The 19,930-nt window shown below is 43.6% G+C and overlaps 3 protein-coding genes and 1 non-coding gene across 4 annotated transcripts; 2 read left to right on the plus strand and 2 right to left on the minus strand.

Annotated features, from left to right (window-relative positions):
* Positions 1-148: 148 nt before the first annotated feature.
* On the plus strand, positions 149-7,854 carry LOC115354600 (alpha-tectorin). Its single transcript, XM_030045014.1, has 9 exons — positions 149-757; positions 1,294-1,382; positions 1,498-1,602; positions 4,452-4,612; positions 4,704-4,839; positions 5,897-5,991; positions 6,746-6,914; positions 7,193-7,307; positions 7,476-7,854. Exons 1-9 carry the CDS (start codon positions 670-672, stop codon positions 7,649-7,651), a joined length of 1,134 nt encoding a protein of 377 aa, XP_029900874.1. The 5' UTR covers positions 149-669; the 3' UTR covers positions 7,652-7,854.
* Positions 7,855-8,172: 318 nt separating this feature from the next.
* fbxo30a (F-box protein 30a) lies at positions 8,173-14,534 on the plus strand. Its single transcript, XM_030045013.1, has 3 exons — positions 8,173-8,362; positions 9,527-11,604; positions 11,718-14,534. The coding sequence occupies exons 2-3, from the start codon at positions 9,589-9,591 to the stop codon at positions 11,919-11,921; spliced, it is 2,220 nt and encodes a 739-aa protein (XP_029900873.1). The 5' UTR covers positions 8,173-8,362; positions 9,527-9,588; the 3' UTR covers positions 11,922-14,534.
* Positions 14,535-16,404: 1,870 nt separating this feature from the next.
* On the minus strand, positions 16,405-16,487 carry trnal-uaa (transfer RNA leucine (anticodon UAA)). The gene has a single exon. It is a non-coding gene; the product is annotated as a tRNA-Leu (tRNA).
* An 847-nt stretch (positions 16,488-17,334) lies between these two features.
* On the minus strand, positions 17,335-19,631 carry stx11a (syntaxin 11a). The gene is made up of 2 exons (XM_030044691.1): positions 19,352-19,631; positions 17,335-18,695 (listed from the first exon to the last, which is right to left on the minus strand). The coding sequence occupies exon 2, from the start codon at positions 18,688-18,690 to the stop codon at positions 17,806-17,808; it is 885 nt and encodes a 294-aa protein (XP_029900551.1). The 5' UTR covers positions 18,691-18,695; positions 19,352-19,631; the 3' UTR covers positions 17,335-17,805.
* Between the last annotated feature and the right edge of the window lie 299 nt (positions 19,632-19,930).

Raw genomic sequence — 19,930 nt, forward strand, 5'->3', positions numbered from 1 at the left:
CTGTTATTAAATTTTCAGTGTTTTGAAAGCCTTTGTAAACGTGATGGACAGAATGTTTTCTTTGTTGTGTTTATGCTTATGCATTTTTACGGTCTGCTCCACCACACACATACGCTTCACACTGCCGGCTCTTTGGCATCGTCAGTGAACTGCCCTTGACTCGTAATGGGTTTCTTTTCCTCTGACTGACTGGGATTCCCGCACCATTAAAGGTTTTGCCATGCCCTTTAAAACACACGGACAAAAGATGTAGACAACAAAGGGTGTCAGCCCAGTACCGCTGTTTCTCTTTGCATGGTTACCAGACTTCTTGTTGCTCCCTGTAGTAAGAAAAGGTTGTCAGATGTTTACTAAGAGGGCATCGCCGCAATGGGCGGTTGCATGCGTGTTACCTTGGACTCCCCTTGGTTTCCCCTATTCATGTGCGGAATCTCATTGTTGGCAGGGACATCATTCAAGCTGGTGTTTTAAGGCTGGAGGGAGGCTCTCACTTCATTAGAGCTGTGTTTCGAGGGTTGGAGTAAGAGTGGGTACTACGTCTTGGGCTGACAGCGAGCTCTGCTGAATAGAGCCAGGAGATTCACAGATTTGGGCGAGAGGGCCAAAAAGAGAGTGGGGAGTGCATGAAGTGCTGCGCTGTGGAGGAACCAGAAGGAGACGTCCTGGAAGATGGCACCTGCCAGTTTGGTGTTTGCCTGGTTGCTGTTCACCATGAGGATGGTCACCTCCGCTGTCTATCTGGAGCCTGAGGAGGAGGGTGAGCTGATAACCGCACATCAAACCACGTCAGGGGCCGATCTGTCGAGGGCTGAGCACGTTGCTGTTGGAGGGAACCCCCTACTTTCAAAAAACTCTCCAGGAAGACATTAATTTTCAGATTTATGACTAAAGGTTTAGGTTCATTGTGTTATCAACGATATTGTGGTCAACACTTTTAAATACAGGTTATATATGAAAACATAAACTTTTCTTGCCTTATATATTTTTTTTAGCACGATGGAGTGATAGATGACAATGATGTTACAATTATGTAATACACATTTATATTATTGGCACCTTGTCTAACATTAATTGGAGCTAAATTGCAAAAAAAAGAAAGAAAGAAAGAAAAAGAAAAAAGCCACACAAGTTATTTGCCTAAATTACTGGTTTTCAACCTAAGTCAGTTATTTGAAACAATTTTTAAAATCAGAATTATCCTGTAATAAAGTGATTTAATTTGAGTTTTTAGCAATACTAGTAGAAAATTAGGTTTGATGTCTAACCTCTTCTTATGTTCCTCTTTTCTCTTAGAGCTCAATGAAACTGTCATTTGTACCAACGACCATATGGAGGTTGTTATTCCCAGTGCCTTTTTCCTCAACAAAATACCTCCCGTCTATGTAAGTGACAAAATTAAACAAAATTAAACAAAAATTAAACAAATCAACGCCCTAAATATTTTGCATTTCCCGAGTTGAGTGTGAACTTGTTTTATTGTGTGCCTTCTTTATTTAGATTTGGGATTTGCATTTAAACGATCCGGAGTGCCGTGGTGTCGAGGTTGGAGAAGACTACGTTTTCAGCATCAAGACGAATCTCTCCGACTGTGGAACTATAATGGTATGACCTTCAACATTTTACGGATGCATTTCCTCGCAAGTGGTGTACTCTGTGAAGAGTGCTTGGTCAGGCCGTGTGTGAGTGATTTAAGGCTGTAATTAATCAAATTAAAGCACGTGAACTCAGTCATTTAGAACCAAAGAAGACAATAGTATTAACCAACATAAAGACAAACTACATGCGGTATCTTCATTATTGACAACATAAATTCCCCATCATAATAAATTATCTATTTTACGATGTCTGTGGTTGTTGTGGGAACGGGCCCCTGTCTGGATCTTGTTGGTGCTAAATAAGGAGCTAATTGTGTGAGGTAATAGTGCTTTACATAACACTAAACATAACTTGAATAACTTAAGACTAGAAAAGCCACTTTTTCCTCGTATGACGCAAGTGTGCACTGTGGGCCTCTGTATTTAGGTTGCCACTATGGAATTAGCTCATAGCATAATAAGGTGGACAGAGAAAGGCGCGTACTCTGAGGCCAGACAGAAAGGAGCGAAAAGAAAAGAGGGGGAGTGGCATATATGTCGAGAAAGAAGGGCAGCGTTGTTCCTTTTCCCTATAACCGTCCAGGACCTTATTCAAAGCAGCAAGGGGTGCCTGAATGGCCCTATAGTCCTAAATTATCAGGATTTACATGGAAATGATGATCATGTGTTAAATTCCGGTGAATAGGGAGGCCATAACTTTTGCAGTCACCTCATTTTTTTTATTTCCTCCAGCCATCCTCATGGAGCGTCTGCACTTTCGATTTTAACATTGGCACGGTATAAATCCACACTTCAGAAGCTGAGTGCCCTTGAACTGCTTTGCTGGGAATCCATAGAGGCTTTTCTTGTAAAGCGAGCAAAAGGTTAACACAGCTCTGAAGGAGGGGGGGGAGGAAATCTCCCTGTATCCCACCTCAGCAGTTTTACAAGGCTTTTGCATAGCGGTGGAAGAAAAGTAGGCCTGCGCCGGATTAGATGCTGTTGCTAAAGGAGAGGAATGCTGTAGCTGTCAATCGTGTTTTCACCTTGAACCCCGGGCCTTTTAAACCCACTGTCAGAGGAGAAATGAGTGAATAGTTAGGTCTCGAGGTCAGCCATTTACAGTGAAACATGACAGTGCGCCTTCTCTTGTCTCGGTGATAGTTGTGCATCGAGGCTTCGTATTACCTTGTGATAAGTGCAAATGTCAGTGGGGTTCTCTTGTGTAGTAATGAAGACCTGTCCTCTCACTGTAGAGACAAGTCACTGATAGTCATAGTGGGGGGTTATGTGTTTACCAAGGGGCAGTAAAAGATGTCTGGTCTGTGGAGCATTGGGCAATTCATCCTGCTCATTGACCACAGGACCCATCATCCATTTGCACCCAGCAGGGGCCCAGACAAACCTTGGACACAACCTTTTCACCCGGCTCTACTTTATGGTTTTACCTACGTCAGTGGCCGGCAACTGAGTGTTGAACAGTATCACTCACATTTACAGTGTGTGAAGGGATTATAACAGCTGAAGTCGTGGCTCGGGAGCAAGTGTGAGTGTGAGCACACCACTCAGTTTTTAATGTTTATAGCTTTTATGGCTTTATCCTGTTACTTTCAAACTTCTATAGCAGGAAGATGCTGCAACTACCTCTGCCTTACATGTGTCCTTTTGTCCTCTTTTCACACTTTGCACTGATTGCTTACCTTACCTCACTGTTTCATCAGCTTTGATTTAGGCTCAGAGGAACATTCAGGGATTGGGACCTAATTTTCAATGTGTAACAATGTCAGCGTACTATGCAAAATGCAAAACAAACAATAATGACCAAAACAGTACAGGCAGGCTACAGAAATAGAACATCAGTGTTGATGTTACATTCATTTAAAACAATTACGAGCTGCAGCTACACTACATGCCATATTCCTCTGATGCATGTAGATGAAGAGTAAATGCTGAATGCATAGCGCATGCTGTGACACACTGCAAAAAATCTCCATCCTAACAAGTTGTTTCGTCTCATATTCAGTGATAAAATCCAGTTTTTCTTCAAGCAAGGTAAAAGGATATCAGTGGGATGAGATAATCCTTGTTGTTTCCAAAATTTAATCAAGTGTCATTTTCTTGACACTAGTGGGCTGACACGCCTGATTCTGCCTTTCTTCAACATGTTTGTTCCCAGAAAAAACCCTGAAACAAGTGGAACTGCATCAGAAACTAGTGGGATTATCTCACTCGACATGCAGATTTTTTTTTCCTTTTTTAAAAAAACCCCAATATTTTAAGGCTGAATATGAATTCCAAATGACTTGTTAGGATGGAGATTTTTGTAGTGTACCACTGTCTATCAAATGTCTTGCCATTTCCCTTTGCACTATATATTATTTTCTGCTGTCCTAGCACTGTGGAGGATCAATACTGTGAAATCCTATATGCTGACAGTGTCTCAGCAGCAATGTCACCAAGAATTAAAATTACTGTTTGCAATTCAGTCTCGGCACTGCTGAGCTGGCTGTTTTAAGCCAGAGGAGGGTCAGTTGTCAGGTTATGCTGTTGTTGAAGCCAAAAGTGAGGATGCTTTTCAAACCAAGTGTAGATACAGACAGACAGATGATTGTAAATCAGGACACATGGAGGATTCATGAGCCACTTTGATGATCCCAGTGACAAAGCTGCTTTCCTCACTTTCCCTCTCCTCTGACACCCAAAGCTACATTTTTGTGGTGGTTCTCAAAATAGCATTGGGGAACTTTTAGTCAGATCCTGTGTAATGGTAAAAAAGAAAAATTGTAGACATTTACTGCACGTAACAGTTAAAGTAATTCTTATTGTGACACTTTTCCAATTGCCCTCAATGCTTGTCATTCTTTTGTTTTCCCTTAGGCCTCAGACGACACACACATCATGTTCATAAACACCATACGCAACAACGAAACAGATGTAGTCACCAGAAGCTACATTAACATAACATTTGTGTGCCGCTACCCCATCAACTACATGGTCCAACAGCCCAACGGTGAAAACATGATCAGAGTGGATGTCAGGTGAACATTATTGTCTTATCCAGATGACAGTAGATCTGTTAATTCAATTATTTGGTGTGAAGACGTGTGTGTATAAATTATGTCTCTTCAGGACCATCACTCTGAACACAGAAGACGGCAACTTCTCAGTGTCGATGTTGCTGTATAAAGACGCGGCCTTTGAGGACAGATGGACCACGGTGCCGTCCCTGACCCTGGACGACGACATCTTTGTGAAAGTTTTCATGGTAATTCCACTACCATGTTTTCATTAATTACAGAGCAGTCCCTTCCATAAGCATCTCCATTAAAGGGGCACTTCAACAAAAACAAAGCCAATCACCTGTTTCTCACAGAGATTCCCATGATTCATTCAATTCACAGTTTAAAATAAATAAATAAAAAAAAAACAAATAGTGCTAGGCCTAGAAAATTATTAATTCATTCTGTTAGGAGAAGATGGTTGAACTCAGTTTCAGTTTGTTTCATATACTTACTGATGTGGAAGGGGCTCTTTAGGAATTAAAAAAAATGAGAAAAAGAAGCATAAATACAAAGTTATTAAATATATGAAGCATTTTAAATGTCCTTTGAACAAAAGACTGAAGCAAAAGTTTTCGTTGGGGGCTGGTTATGCTGGTGAATGAGTTTGAGGAATTGGATGAGCTTTAAGTACTCTCATATTTACGGCTATTTTTAGATTTGGTCAAGCATGTTACACTATGACACAAATGAATATGCACAATATGGGGTTACAGGATGTTTCAGGCCATCTTTAAATGGGAGAATGGGATTGAAAAAAGAACTGAAATGTATTGTGGGTGAAATGCCGCTTTAAGGTTATTTAACTTTAGTAGGTTTGAAGTATTCCTAGTACAGACAGTTACTTTTGGATTAGTTTACATTAGGTTAAGCACGTTGTTACTCAGTGTTAAGCAATATGTTGTGTGGTGAGATGTCCCAGGCCTTGCTGGAAATCTAACACTCCACCCGTGACCAGACGGTAACTTGAGTGCCGGTGCTCTGCTCCACGTTGTTATCAGAGGTTCATATCGGTGCTCCAGTGCACATGGTCTGCACAGGGCTGCAGCGCCTCCCCCCCTCGCCACCGCGTCCACATCCACAAGCACAAACCCCTTGACACCTCACAACTTGTCCCGTTTTCAAATGTGTCAGTCCAGCTTGCAGTAATCCCTCGGTTCAGCTGTTGTTTACACACCATGAATTAGCACCCGCTGACCTACTATGGACGTGTTTACCTTGTATGACGAGTGACTGACCATCACCCAACTCTGTGTCTCTTAGATACCGGCTCACTTGATGTTGCGGATGGAGAGATGCTGGGCTACACCAACCAGTGACCCGTACAGCAACATTCAGTACACCTTCATCAAAGACAGGTCTGCCTCAAGACACTTGGAGCAAAAACAGTTGTATGAGTTGCATCTCTGCAAGTTGCAATTCTGCATTAAGAATAATAACATACCAACAAATAGCACCACTTGATAGCAGAGTGTTATTGCTATCTCACAGATGATACATACATTCATGCTTGTAGAAGTCACTTTTTGGCATTTGCTGGTTCAATCATATATGAGTCATTGAGTCACAATGTCCACACACAAAATTGTTTTTAAACAATATGTTGAAACTTGCAAGTGTTTTGCACGGTTGCCACGCTATTTCATCACACTTGAAAACAGCACTTAGGCCTCTTACCGGAGCGCTGTTGAAATCTGAAATAAGAGAATTAGTTGCTTAGAGAGCTGGCCAGACAACAACTCTCAGCCTGGTCATGTGATCCCTGTCTGAGGCCATATGCGTTTCACTTCAACAGCTGTGCATGCCCTTGACAACCAGGCAGTATTTAGCACTGTTAGCAACGGCACAGCAACGAATGCACAACGGTTTCACAATGCCAGAGGGGAAAATACGCAGACAACTCTATCTCTTACTGTGTTGAATCACTGCAAAATAGTGTTTGCATTATTTTGTTAGCCTTGCAATAAATCTGTTTATGAAATACTTGCATGTTTTTTCCTTCTCATACTCCTCCGTTAAAAAAAAAAAACAAGATAATTTGAGAGCGCTGTATGGCATTAAATCTCACCACCACCAGACCTCCCTGACTTCTTATTTGTCTGTCTCACTCAGCTGCCCGGTGCTGTCAAACGAACAAACACTGACCGTGCTGAAGAATGGCCAAGGTCCAGAGGCCATGTTCAGGATACAAATGTTCAAGTTTGTGGGCAGCTCCTACACTGACGTCTTCCTGCACTGCAATGTCCAGATCTGCCACAACACACCAGGGGTCTGCCAGCCTGTGAGTCAGCTCATGTAGTAATCATTCCTCAAAGTGGCAGTGAAAGGCCAGTTCAGACAAGTAGCCTATATGCAGCTTATGTCCTTAATATAGACCCAGCGGCCTAGAGCTGTTTTTCAGCTGTAATTACTTTGACTTTTTTCAGAATCTATGGGCACAGGGGCTCATGCTGTCGTTTAATTAACACACATGTGGCCACTACTTGACAATGAGGCTGTGTTGACATCTTGTACGTGACATGAATGAGGCTGATAACCCCTCTGTTTTTACAAAAACAGAACTGCTCTGGTGAAGATGTATTAGGGAGGACGCGGAGAGACATCCCTCTGTCCCATACAGTGTCTTATGGACCAATCAGACGACTTCTGGGTGACAGTGACAAGCCCGACCCAAGTATGTTTCCATTAAAAATCTTTCCACAGTCTCTGTGTCATTGTTGATCTGGCAGTTCAGTACAGTCAGAGTCATTTGAGGTTTCGGGCTCTCAAAGCCGGGAGATGCCAGATCGTGTGCAAAACAATTCCCATGCAGGGTGTGGTAACTGTCTCCTTTTCTCTGCAGATGCAGGAGCAGTGCCCCCCGTGGAGACCTTTGTCCTCGGAGGCCTGCTTGTTGTCCTGCTGCTGATCACAGGGGTGTTTGGGAGGCTATGGCTCCGCTCCAGACGGTCCTATCCAGCACAGGAGGCACAGCTCACCCTGTCCAACATTCACCACATCTCTGAGGTGGCCTCATGAAATGAAATCAGGGGCCCTTGTAAACAAATGGACAGACAAACAGACAGACACACACACACACACACACACACACACACACACACACACACACACACACACACACACACACATACACACACACACACAAACAACAAAAACACACCACTGTGATTTATGATATCACTTCCTTTTCCAAGTCCTTGCATATACTTCTTTTATGAAAATTCTCGTTTTGTAAGAAAGAACAACAAAAGTAAAGAACAATAAAATAAAATAACAGTCACTCTGAGTGCTGCCTCTGCCTCTTTTTGTCGGTGCATGTGATTTTTGAATTGCCTCGCAAAGATTTGAATCCATTAAGACAGCCAAATAAGAAGGCAGAGATGTGTGATTGCACGTACGGTATTCGCAGGGGTATTCCCCAGGCTGTCTATTTCAGTGCTCTCTCATAGGTCTGCACGGTGAAAGCCAAATGTGACTGGTCTTCTGCGTGATGACGCGCTACAGCAGCGCCCCGCAACACAAACGCCGACTGGCGGAGCAGCGAAGGTCTCACAGAGCAGCCGAGCCGCCAGCCGCAGCCTGGCCGCAGGAGCATTTGAACGCATCACTTTACGTGCGCTTTAATAGAGATCTAGTATTTCTTTTATACTGTCGAGAACTGTGAGATAGCGTGAAAAGATAACAAAAAATAGTAATCATACAAAGCGTTGGACGTCACCCCATCTCCGGGTAAGCACTTTTCTAGAAGCTACCAGCTAACTTAGCCTGCTAGCCAGTGCTATGCTAGCTTGCTGGCCGTGTTTATGTTGTGTTTTAAAGTTGTGTCTCCAGTCAGGACTTTGTTAGTGTTATTAGTGGCGCAGTTAACTGTGACCACGCAAAGTAGGCTTTAAATAGCATACAGTCAAAGTTGGAGCCATTGTCCCTAAGAATAGCCTTTGTTGTGGATTTTCAAGAACCATCCGCCGGGTTTGTTTGTGTTTTTAGCTGTTTGCTAATGTGCCAGCTCCGCTTGCGTAAGTTGGCTAGCTAACGTTAGCTGGCTGTTGCTGGACAATGACTCTTTTGTGTGGCACTGCGGTTTGGACTTGGGGCTTGCAACACATTTGTGGTTCTTTTAATAATTATTTTTTGTTGACATTTGACATTTCAGCCAGCGTGCATCATTTTACAACCCCTCGAAATAAGTCTAACCAAATACAGTCGTGTTTCACCTCGTGGGTCTGTGGTGCCTCTTAAGCCTATGGGACACCATGTATAAGCATTACACATTATACTACAACGGAGACTAATAATGCGGATGTTGTCAGTCTTGTCAAAATGTTTTTTGTTTTTTTTTAATTAACTGCCAGTGGCACAATGAATCAAACAAGTCCAAACAAACATTTGTGTTTGTCTGTGTTTGTTGGGTTTTGTTTGGTGTGCCGTGGCCTCGGGCAAACAGTTTGCATGACATGCAAATTCTTTTAAGTTTTGTTGTCAGACTTGTCACCAAACCCCATGAATGGACGGATGCCTCTTAGAACCAGAATCAAAGGGTCAAGTGTACCCTCAAGTCCTAGTAGATCTGGTGTGACCATGTAACCTAAGAGGGGTGTTGTGAAATGTTATTGAACAGCTTTAAGATTTAGTAAACATGCCCTGTCAGTGCATGTGTAGGAACTATGTCACAGAATACGCCTGAGGCATGATGCGACTTCACGTGTTCACGTGTAGGAGGATTGCAGATCCATCCATGGGATACTGTAACACTAACAAGCTATAATAGCTCTGTTATGGCATGGCTGTGTTCTAGTACTGACTACTGACTGGTGTACAGAATGAACAGACAGATGTTATTGCTGCATCAGTGTGTTTTCTGTGTATCAAGTATTTTTGCTTTGTCTGTTTCAGGGTTAAAAACTTCATCCACTTTTGCTGTTAATCCTACTTGCACAAGGAGCAAGAACTTGAAAATGGAGAGCCTGCACACCCACTGCCTTAAATGCATCAATAGAAGATGCATGGTGAGGCCAGAGATGGGTGTTTCCTGTGACCTCATTGGCTGTCCCCTCGTCTGTGGGGCAGTTTTTCACACATGCAAACTAGAGGAACATCGTCTACTGTGTCCATATGAAAGGGTGCCTTGCCTCAACAGGGGATTCGGTTGCCCATTTACTATTGCAAGGATAAAGATGGCAGAACATCTTGAGATGTGTCCAGCAAGTGTGGTGTGTTGCACTATGGAGTGGAACCGCTGGCCTGTGAGCTATGCTGATCGCAAGTCATATGAAAACTTGAGTAAAGACTTTGATGAGGTGGAGCAGCTAGACATGGCCTTGGCCCTGCAGGATCAGAGGATGCTGTTAGAGTCCCTGAAGGTGACAACCACTGTGTCAAAAAATGGAGATAAGCAAGATGATGAAAGTGACAAGATGGCAACAGCGTCAAGTGCAGCAGAGACGATGCTAAGTAACGGAACAGTAGACATGGAACAGGAGCCCTATAATCAGTTGTACAAGGCCTCGGTGGAGACTAGCAGAAGTTTAGCGGCTGCTTTGGACATCCTTACAAATTCTAAAGAGGTTGACGTCATTGTAGGAAATTTAAACGGGGAAAAGACTGATAAGAATGGAGAGCTGCACATCGGAGAAAACGGTGATAGTCATGGTGATTATGCTGCTGAGGGTGTGAAGAATGTAGATATGAGCGATAGTGATTCTGATTCGTATTGTGAGCTTGGTGCAGTTGGAGGAGTGGACTGTGCAGTCGGGACAGATGGGGAAGAGGATGGCATTAATTGGGTGGAACAACATGAGTTTGTTGAGTTGCATGTTGAAAAGGAGGATGAGGACATTATCAATGAGCCAATAAATGATTCCTACTATGTCAGGCCAGAGATGCCTTATCATTCCATGCCTGTTGTAGCACTGGAACCAACTGTGCCCCCACCAGCACCGCTTTCACCTCAAATGCCGTTCCTGCTGCCTGATCACGTGCGAAATAATTTGTTGCAGCACCTGCCCATTGAACTCGGGTATAGGTGCCTGGAGCGCAAGCTGCAGAATGTAGAAGTGCTCAGAGGAATGAGTGTGTTTACATTCAATGGGCGACGGGCTCTGCTGTCAGACCCTTACTTGTTTCGTGCAAAGATGGAGGACAAAGCAGTAGACACGTCTGACCTGGAAGTTTCAGATGACCCCATGGGCCTCCACGGCATTGATCTCATTACTGCAGCTCTGCTCTTCTGCCTCGGGGACTCTCCGGGAGGCAGAGGAATCTCAGACAGCAGGTTTGTCGATGGCTACCACATTGACTTTGGCACGCAGACATTCTCCTTTCCTTCAGCCATTCTTGCAACCAACACCATGGTGGGAGACATTGCGTCAGCCTCGGCCTGTGATCACGCCAGCCCACAGCTTTCCAACCCGAGCCCCTTCCACACTCTCAGGCTGGACTTGGTGCTTGAATGTGTGGCCCGATACCAAACCAAGCAGCGCTCCATGTTCACTTTTGTATGCGGGCAGCTGTTCCGGCGGGATGAGTTCTCCTCTCATTTCAAAAATGTTCATGGCGATATCCATGCTGGACTCAATGGCTGGATGGAGCACCGCTGCCCCCTGGCCTACTATGGCTGCACCTACTCCCAAAGACGATTCTGCCCATCTGTACAAGGATCGAGAATCATCCATGATAGGTACCTTGGCTCGTTCGGGGTGCAACCTGGTTTACCCTTGAGGACAGGGGACAGCATCCCCAGAAATACCTGCTCCTTTGGCTCTCAGTGCGATCATCTCAGCAGTCTTCCATTTGAGGTGTTACAGCATGTAGCCAGCTTCCTGGATGGCTTTAGCTTGTGCCAGCTGTCCAGGGTATCCCGCACCATGAGAGAAGTGTGTGCCAGCCTTCTTCAGATGCGAGGCATGGTTGTCCTGCTTTGGGACAAGAAACGGCGTGCCGATGGGTCTTCTTCGTGGCAGATAACAGATAAGGTCAGTCATTTTGTGCTAATGTACAAACCTATTTTCAATAAAGCAAGCCTTACCAAAACTGTCTGTCACTGCATGAGAAGTAATGCATTAATCCTCTGTTGTTGGTCAATCAGGTGTGGCGATTCAGCACAGCCTTCGGTACCGTCAATGAGTGGAAGTTTGCCAACATCGCCAGCATGGCCGACCATCTCAAGAAGTGCAAGTTTAATACGATTGCACGTCGGGAGGAGGCAATCCCTCTGCCATGCATGTGTTTCACCAGAGAACTGACAAAAGAGGGAAGGTGTTTACGTTCGGTCCTGAAGCCAGTAGCATGAGTGATTCTTGAAGATAGGATCAGCCTTTTTGAACTCTCTCAAGCTGTCATAAACTCAATTTACAGCTGTATTTTCCTCCAGCGTTTACAAACATTAGAATTTGAAGTTTCATCCAACCTCAGCATACGTGGAAAAATCATGTTTGGTTGTCACATACTGTAAGTTTTGTGTTTTGTTTTGTTTTTACAATGTCAAACATGTTCATGATCCCATAAATTAGAAGATAAACGCAGCCAGTGGTGGGGCGGTCTTTCAGCTGAGACCGTCGTACTGCAGTTACAGATCAGGACTGTAAACAAGCAAATTTGAGTGCTAGCCTTGTATCTTCCGCTCTGATGGATATACAAATACCAACATAGTCAAGTTTTACTCTTACATGTTCTGGCAATGTGTAAATATTGTGTTTTGACTTAGATTTTTTTTTTATTTTTATATCAGAAAATCAGTACTGTGCTGCAGTGGAGATGAGAGCGGAGCCTTAACTTACGATACACTTGATTTCTAGTTATGAGGCGGTTCTGAACTTCTCGGTGAGATTTCTGAACTTCCTCCTGCTGGAATAGTTTACTGGTATCTTATCTTGCACAGTTTTGTATCTTACTTTGATACCTAGAGTGACCATACATGTGTTATGCTCAAAACTCAGTAGTTTTCATTGAGATTTCATGGTTTTAATTCTGCATTTTAAGATACTGACCAAACATCAAGTGTGCACAACGCATGCCATTTTTTTTTAACATGTTCAATGTAGCAGTTGGTTTCTCTTAACCAGCATAAGCGTTGCACCTCCACGTTGACTGTTTGGGTGTCAGGTCTTCTGAACCACCAGGTGACACAGTTTGGTTTGAACAGTGATGGTGTGCCATCTTCCCTCACTCCTATCTCACTTTTGACAAATGTGCTGGCATGTTTTACAAGGTGGGAAATGGGCAAACACAAGCCAGCAGACAGATGGCAGTTAATTGAGACAGTGCTTGGGAAGGTTGCCCTTTCTGCGAGCTGCTTTGACAGGAAATCAGCCTTGATTTGGAGGCTCCTCTCTATTCCAAAAATCAGTTTGGCTGCTGAAATAGTGACAGTACTGGTTGAACTTTAGAGTCCAGCAGCTGTGGCTAGTGTGCAGAAATCTTGGTTTCCCTCCCCCTGATGTCAGACCTCATAAAATCCTGCAGGCCAGGTATGAAGACATGTAACGGGCACATGCTTCCCTCTGGTAATGAGCGCCACTATTGACGTTCGTTATTTATCATGGTTGTATTTTTAACCTTTTTTTTTTTGGCACTACATATCCAGTATGTTGAAATGTTGTTAGTGTCTCAGGGTTGTAGCATGAAGTTGTCAGTGAGGGATGGCCAGCAGTAATTTGTGTGCAGTCTTCAAAAATCGCTGAAAACTACACAAATAATCGTCAGCTACTTGACTGTTGTGGGGTCTTAGAACTGGCCGGCGTACCACTCAGTATTATAACCTAATTGTGTGTATTGCAGTGCTGGACTAACAATTTACATGTCCTCAAGAGCTGTGTGTCATCCATCAGCATCCTAATGTTTTGATATGAGTAAATGAATAATAGGCTATCAGCTGAAACGTTTGAATGTGCCATTAAATATAAAGTCATCAGTCTCAGTCTATATGTTTTGGATTTTTTTTTTTTTAAGTTTGAATAAAAAAAAAAGATCTAGCAAGATTCAAACTGATACAAAATATTTTGTTCCCTTATGTGAAGAATAGCTATGAATGTTTTTTGCTATGTTGTATGAGAAAGGCTGAAATTGACACTGAAAAATAATCAGTAACTAAATGGATTTAAAAAAAAAAAAAAAAAAAAGGTTTGGTGTGTTTTGGTTTTATATTTTGAAAGAGTTTGTGTTAAAGCCCAAGAATTTTACCTACCTTTATATTCTTATAAGATGCAATCCTTTTTGTTTGTTTAATTTTTTATTTTTTACTGGTACTTTAATTTTGGAATGAATTTGCCTCTGCAAAGTCTAGGATAGAAGGATTTTTAAACATTTTTTGATTTGCACATGATGGTATGTACTGTAAGTCATAGTGCGGGGAGTTTGGTGGGGATTGGTTTACCCCGAGTTCTGCATGTGAGTGAAATGTCATTGAAACAAAAATATCGGTCTGTCGAATTGCAGATTCTTTTATACACTTTATTTCTCAGCTTTAGTGCACCAGAGTTGGTGCATTGTCATGATGACTGTCAACATGCTTCTTTTTTTTCTTACCTGCATTACATTTGACTCCGTTGACTTGATCACATGTTTCAGTGCAGTCCATGCCCTCATTGTTCAGGTTTAAATCTACTCCATTTTCATCCTTAAAATGTGCGAATGGAGTGGGAACTTGAGCGTGAACTCAAATCTGACTTTGTTGGGGCTCAGAGAGTAACCTACAGCAACAAGACGGATAGGGCAGATTTCAACTGTAGCATAACTTTTCTTCCTATGAATAGCAATATTTTTTTTTGTACTGGCTGCTGGGTTGTAGCAACACTTTTCATCAGCATTGCAAGTTTTCACTCATGCCCAAGTGTGATTTCATCATGTTTTGCCAGCTTCATTGTTTGACTGTCCCAATGATTTTAATAAAGTTTTTAAGAGTTGGGTTTTGACTTTTTATTAAAGCAATACACAACTATAAGTATAAGCCCGAGAGCATGCAGGTTTTTAGTCCAACGAAGCTTCACACCACCGATTTCACCAAATCATTTGATTCCAGAGCTATGCAGCTGAAATGAAAGTGTATTTTTGCCTGATTTCTAGGCTTTGTGTAGACATGAATAGTTGTGTGTGTGCTCTCTGGTTTGTGTATCACCTGTTTGTGGTTGTTAATGTGTCTTACCTTGAATGTGATGCTTTTGTCATCTCCAAAACTTTTCCAGAGAGGCATTAATAAAATAGTTATTTCTACTAATGGACCCATCTGGCTGACCTTGTGCTAATCAGAGATGACCAAAGCATCCATCATGTTCCCCCTTTTAACCGCTAGATGGAGCCACCGCGGCATATATTCACCAAATGCTTGCCTGCAGAGTCCCTTAATAGTGATAAAGTATTTTCTCATTTTTATTTATCTGCTACAAAAATAGCCTCATGTGGCTTTATATTCGCTTGTCGTTATTTTAAATGTTTTACGGTGATGCTGTGTCTGTGGTAGCGTAAAAGTAAGATAAAAATTCAACCTGCAGCATGGGCCACAGGATGCCCTGGTTATTTCCTGCGGTGAAGCGAGCCGCCGAGTGCGAAACCGTGGCCAAGCAAGCCGCAGCCTGAGTTCCGTTGCACCTAAGGCAGTGTAATTACGGTAAGGACCGCGTCTGAGCGAGGAGAAGGTCTTGGAGGACACACACACACACACATTTTCTTTCATGCTCTTTCTATGTTTATTATGAGCACACTGCTGAGCTGTAATTCTCCCTCATGTTAAACCTGTTGTTTTGTGACAGTAGATACACGTTTGGTAACATTAAACTGTACCAAGATGGATAAACCCTACTTTGAAATCCCTTCCGAGATAAAGTACTGTACAAACGCAGGTATTTTGAACTTTGACTTTCCACCAAACAAACACACCAGGATGCCTACAGAGCAAAGATGTTTTTATTATTATTTTGCAATTTTCACCACTCCACGTAACGGAACATAGAATGAACATGAACTCAAATGCGTGTTTCTCTTTCCGGACCGTCCCCTCGCTTCTACCGTAATCACATTACTCTTTGCGCACCGAGATTCCGACGGCTGATGGCTTGACTGAGGCTTCGCACCAGGTGGGGAGCTCAGCATCCTTATCGAGAAATGGCATCCCTGTTGGCGGCTCACTTGACCGCAGTCCTGTTCTAAATGGAAACGAGATTTCCCAGCCTCACACGTTTTAACAGCTCTCGCTTCAAAAAAAATAAAAACTGTGCATGGAATAACACTGTCAGCTGCACCAAAAATTTTAGTTTTTCTGCAGCTGCTCACAGAGATCATAAGAAAAAGAAGAAGAATATGATCATTATTATTATCAGTGGGCATCGTCGCAACCACAGTCGGACAGTTTCGTTGCAGAATAACTGGGTGCATGTGACTTGAGATAATAAAATCACAAAAGCATGATTTATGTTCCCATTTGAAAAACCCGAGACTGGAGAACATTCCACAAAAACTGAAAATAGTCCTGTTTCCTCTGTGATGGAGCTGGGACGAAGCACATTTCTCGGGGCACATCAGCCACTGTGGGAGAAGTTTGCCCTGAAGCCTCTCTATTTCTATTTCTATTGTATTTCCGTCAGATGTGCTGGGGTTAGAGGTTGGACGGGCTTTGTGGCAGAGAGCCCTGCAGGCAAACTTTTCCCACCGCTTCAGTTCTCACGGTGACTGAGCGCACATCACATCACCTGATGCCCCAGATATAGGCTGCGTAATTACTGCAGTGTATCATCCGATGTGGAGGTGGAGCTTCACTGATTAAAATTTGCGTCTTTTTTTTCTACCAGGAGTGGGGTTCGAACCCACGAGGACTAATGTCCATTGGATCTTAAGTCCAACGCCTTAACCACTCGGCCATCCTGGTGCGCACAGACTCTGCAGGGACACCCAGTGTGTAAAAAGGACAATCGCTCAGGACAAAAGGCCGCAGGTGGGGCTACCTACTTCTTAGGTAAACAGATGACATCACTGTGCAAATACTTGCTGATAGTCGGCAGTCTTGTTTACTGTCTGTGTGCAGATGCAAGAGGGATCCAAGGCAGGGCAACGCAGTTCCTGTGTGTACACACACACACACACACACACCGCTGGTGCTGATGTAGGTAGGCTGACATGATCTTACACATTCCCTGCCTACATTTTATCTTACCAGGAAGCAGAGTCCACCCCGGCTGTGTGGGAATCCCCTGTGTGTAGGCCAGCCACACACAGCAAACATTTGACCATTTTCATCTCACTGGGTTTTCCCTCTAGAGAGAATAGTGGTGTATTTCTATTTGTGTGCAAAAGTTGGAAGTCCCAGCTTTATGATGGTAACCTGCCTGGGTCTAGGTGTCATGTTGAAGGCCAGCAAGGGAACCACATGGGCAGCAGTTCACACCTTTCAACTGCACAACAAAATAAAGCTGGTTGTTACTCTTGCGAAACGCTCCTTATGAAAGCAAGACCCAGCATGGATGCCAGTAAGGTAGCCAGCATAGAGGACAGTTGCACAATGTACACAAATCTATCTTGTTTCCTCAGCTCGGCTAACCACAGAGGCTATGCTGTGCTCGCTGAATTTCAAAAGCCTGAGTGTAGCAATGGCTGGGGGAAAAAAAAAACAAATTACAGAAGGTGCAACCTCTCCAGAATACAAATTCTGATGGATCAATATAACTACACATTCAAAGAACAAAAACAAAACAAAAAAAACACTGAAGGCATTTATTTAGAAATGAACTGTAAAGTCATATTTCACATCACTTTAAATATCTCATGTAATGGAGCATTTGCTTTTAAAAATCAAGCATAAAGCCAGAGGTTCACAGCTGAGAGGTACCAAAAATAAATTCAAACTTAGATGTTTTTACAGTTACCATGCACAGGCGCGTCTCATTTACAATCAGGAAATGGAACACCTCGTATCACACTGTATACATTTGCATATGGACTTGTGGTTTGAAATATAGACCCCAGTCTTTTTCTGAGAACGGCTCGGTGAGGACACTGACATGAAATACTTGTGTCCACAGCGTGAAATGGAGGTGACACTTCTGAGCTGAATAAATACACAAACCGAAGCACATATTTAGGGCATTGGCACATAGAGGAAGTTGATTTGAGTCCTGCAGGTTTGAAAGATCATTTGAAAGAACACTTTAGAGACAACAGTAAGATCCCCGTTTGAGAAGAAAACTGTCTCATGTATTGCAACATGGGAAACAGCAACATAGGAGACGGCGACAAGGATTATTCTTCTTGTATTTCACGGCCTTCCTGATGTGAGCTGTGGACTTGACAACATAGTCCTGAGTGGCGCACACGTTTGCCTCTATGTTTTCCAGCATGCACCCCTGCTCCTCCACCAGCATGGCCATGTGGAAGAAGAGGTCATGGATGTCCTTAATGCGGCCCTCCAGCTCCAGGAGCTCCTTGTGGCGATTCTCAATCTCCGTGAGAGCCGACCGGGCAGTTCTCCCGTCAGTGAGGAGGTTCTCGGAGAACACGTTCCACTTCCCAGTTTCAATCATCTCATCTATCTGCTCTCTGCTCACTTCCTTGCCCATGATCTCTGCTTGCCTCTGGATGCGAGTCTTGCAGTTTTCCCTCTGGACCATCTCGGCCTCGCTGTACTCGGACATGGCCTCGTGGAAGGCCCCGGTCAGAGAGACGTACTGTGAGCGCACCATGCGCACCAGAGCCGAACAGGGCCCGTGTTCCTCCTCCAGCTCTTTGTTCCGTTTCCCCATCTTCTCCAACCGTGCGTACACGGCCTCCCCTCTGGCCTTGATGTCACGTCCCAAGGCGTTGGAATCTCGTTTGATGCTGCTGATCCGCCTGACGGACGTGAGGAACCGCGTGTTCTGCTTCCCAAGACGCTTCACGTCCGTTTTGAGCAGGGAAATCTCCTTACGGATCGACTGGGCCTCCTTGAAGATGCCATTCATTTCATCCTCTCCATCAAACACGATGGCGTGTTGCTCCAGATCGCTCACATCTGGAGCGGCGATCAGCTCCTCAGGATCGATGTCCTCGTCTGCAGGCTTGGGAGAGACACCCTGCAGGTCAAACAGTCTGTCCTTCATGTCACCTGCAAGGGGAGAGAGAGGAGCTTCACTGAAAGGAAACAGTTCTGGCCACCTCTAACACCTCCATCCTGTTTTACTCACTCAGTCTTACATGGCAAGCAGCCTTTCTAAGTCAAGTAAATGTTTCGACCCAAATGGATGTCCATGTCAATACTTTCACTGAACTTTTACACTTATCTATCATGTCAGCTCATTTCTAAGTGGCCTAGATGTAATCTCTCAAGGCAGATGGGTCACCTCCCATCTGTTCAAACTTTTCAAAAGGAAACTGATACTTCCTCTGAGTTATGACGATTACACCAACATAAATTACAGGGCGTTGACTTTGATAACAAGTCATTTCTTTCTTATTAAGATCTTGTTACACTGAATTAAAAGTGCCATAAAAAAGCTGTAAAAGCGTTTTTACAAGAGGAAACGCGGCACAGAGTGACAAATCGAAAAGCATCACTGGTCATGTCATGTACACATCAAATTCAAGAGCGCACACAGACGTCCAGCTGATGAAAATGGGCCGCAAGAGCACATTTTATACTGTCTATAGGAATCAACCTGTAGATCTCTAATATGAGGCGTAACTCCTGATTGATTATGTGCGCTTGTCCCAGGATTATTCCTAAAATAATCAACGAGCGGCGCAAATGAGTGACACACGTACCTGATGTGAAGATCCAGCGGTCCTACACTGTCAAAGTCGCTTAAGCAGAAGAGACGGGCACGGAAAAACTCATTTCCCCTTTTTTCTCTCCAATATCACAAAGTTTCAACATGTGCAGGAGTCAGCCCAGAGCTCATGATGCATCTCGCACCCACAGACTCAACTCACTAGCACGACATTGCCCGCCGCAGGTGCTAATGCGGAAGATCACGCCTTCTCGTTGCCCCCCGCAGCTCGCAATCCCCCTACAGCTTTCTGACTGAGCTCTAGGAAGGTGGCAACCCGTCAAACACACGCTCCCCGGTCCCCCTTTTTACACCAAAGCGCGTAGATATCGCTGATACTGCCATCAATCTTCCTTTTAAGTTGTGAATGGGTGAGCAGTGCACACCAGGTTTGAATAAATATTTGTTTTAAAGTGGCACGAATCAATCAGCTCAAAGTTTGTTTTTTTCACTTTCGTTTTTATCAGTATGTACAAATCATTTGAAGTGTATTTAACAACATAATATTAAAATAATAATAGACTTATAATGATCATAACGTAATAAAACATGGCTTGACCTACATAATCTGATT

Source organism: Myripristis murdjan, chromosome 22 (genome assembly GCF_902150065.1).
Source record: "Myripristis murdjan chromosome 22, fMyrMur1.1, whole genome shotgun sequence".
In the NCBI taxonomy this organism is placed as follows: Eukaryota; Metazoa; Chordata; class Actinopteri; order Holocentriformes; family Holocentridae; genus Myripristis; species Myripristis murdjan.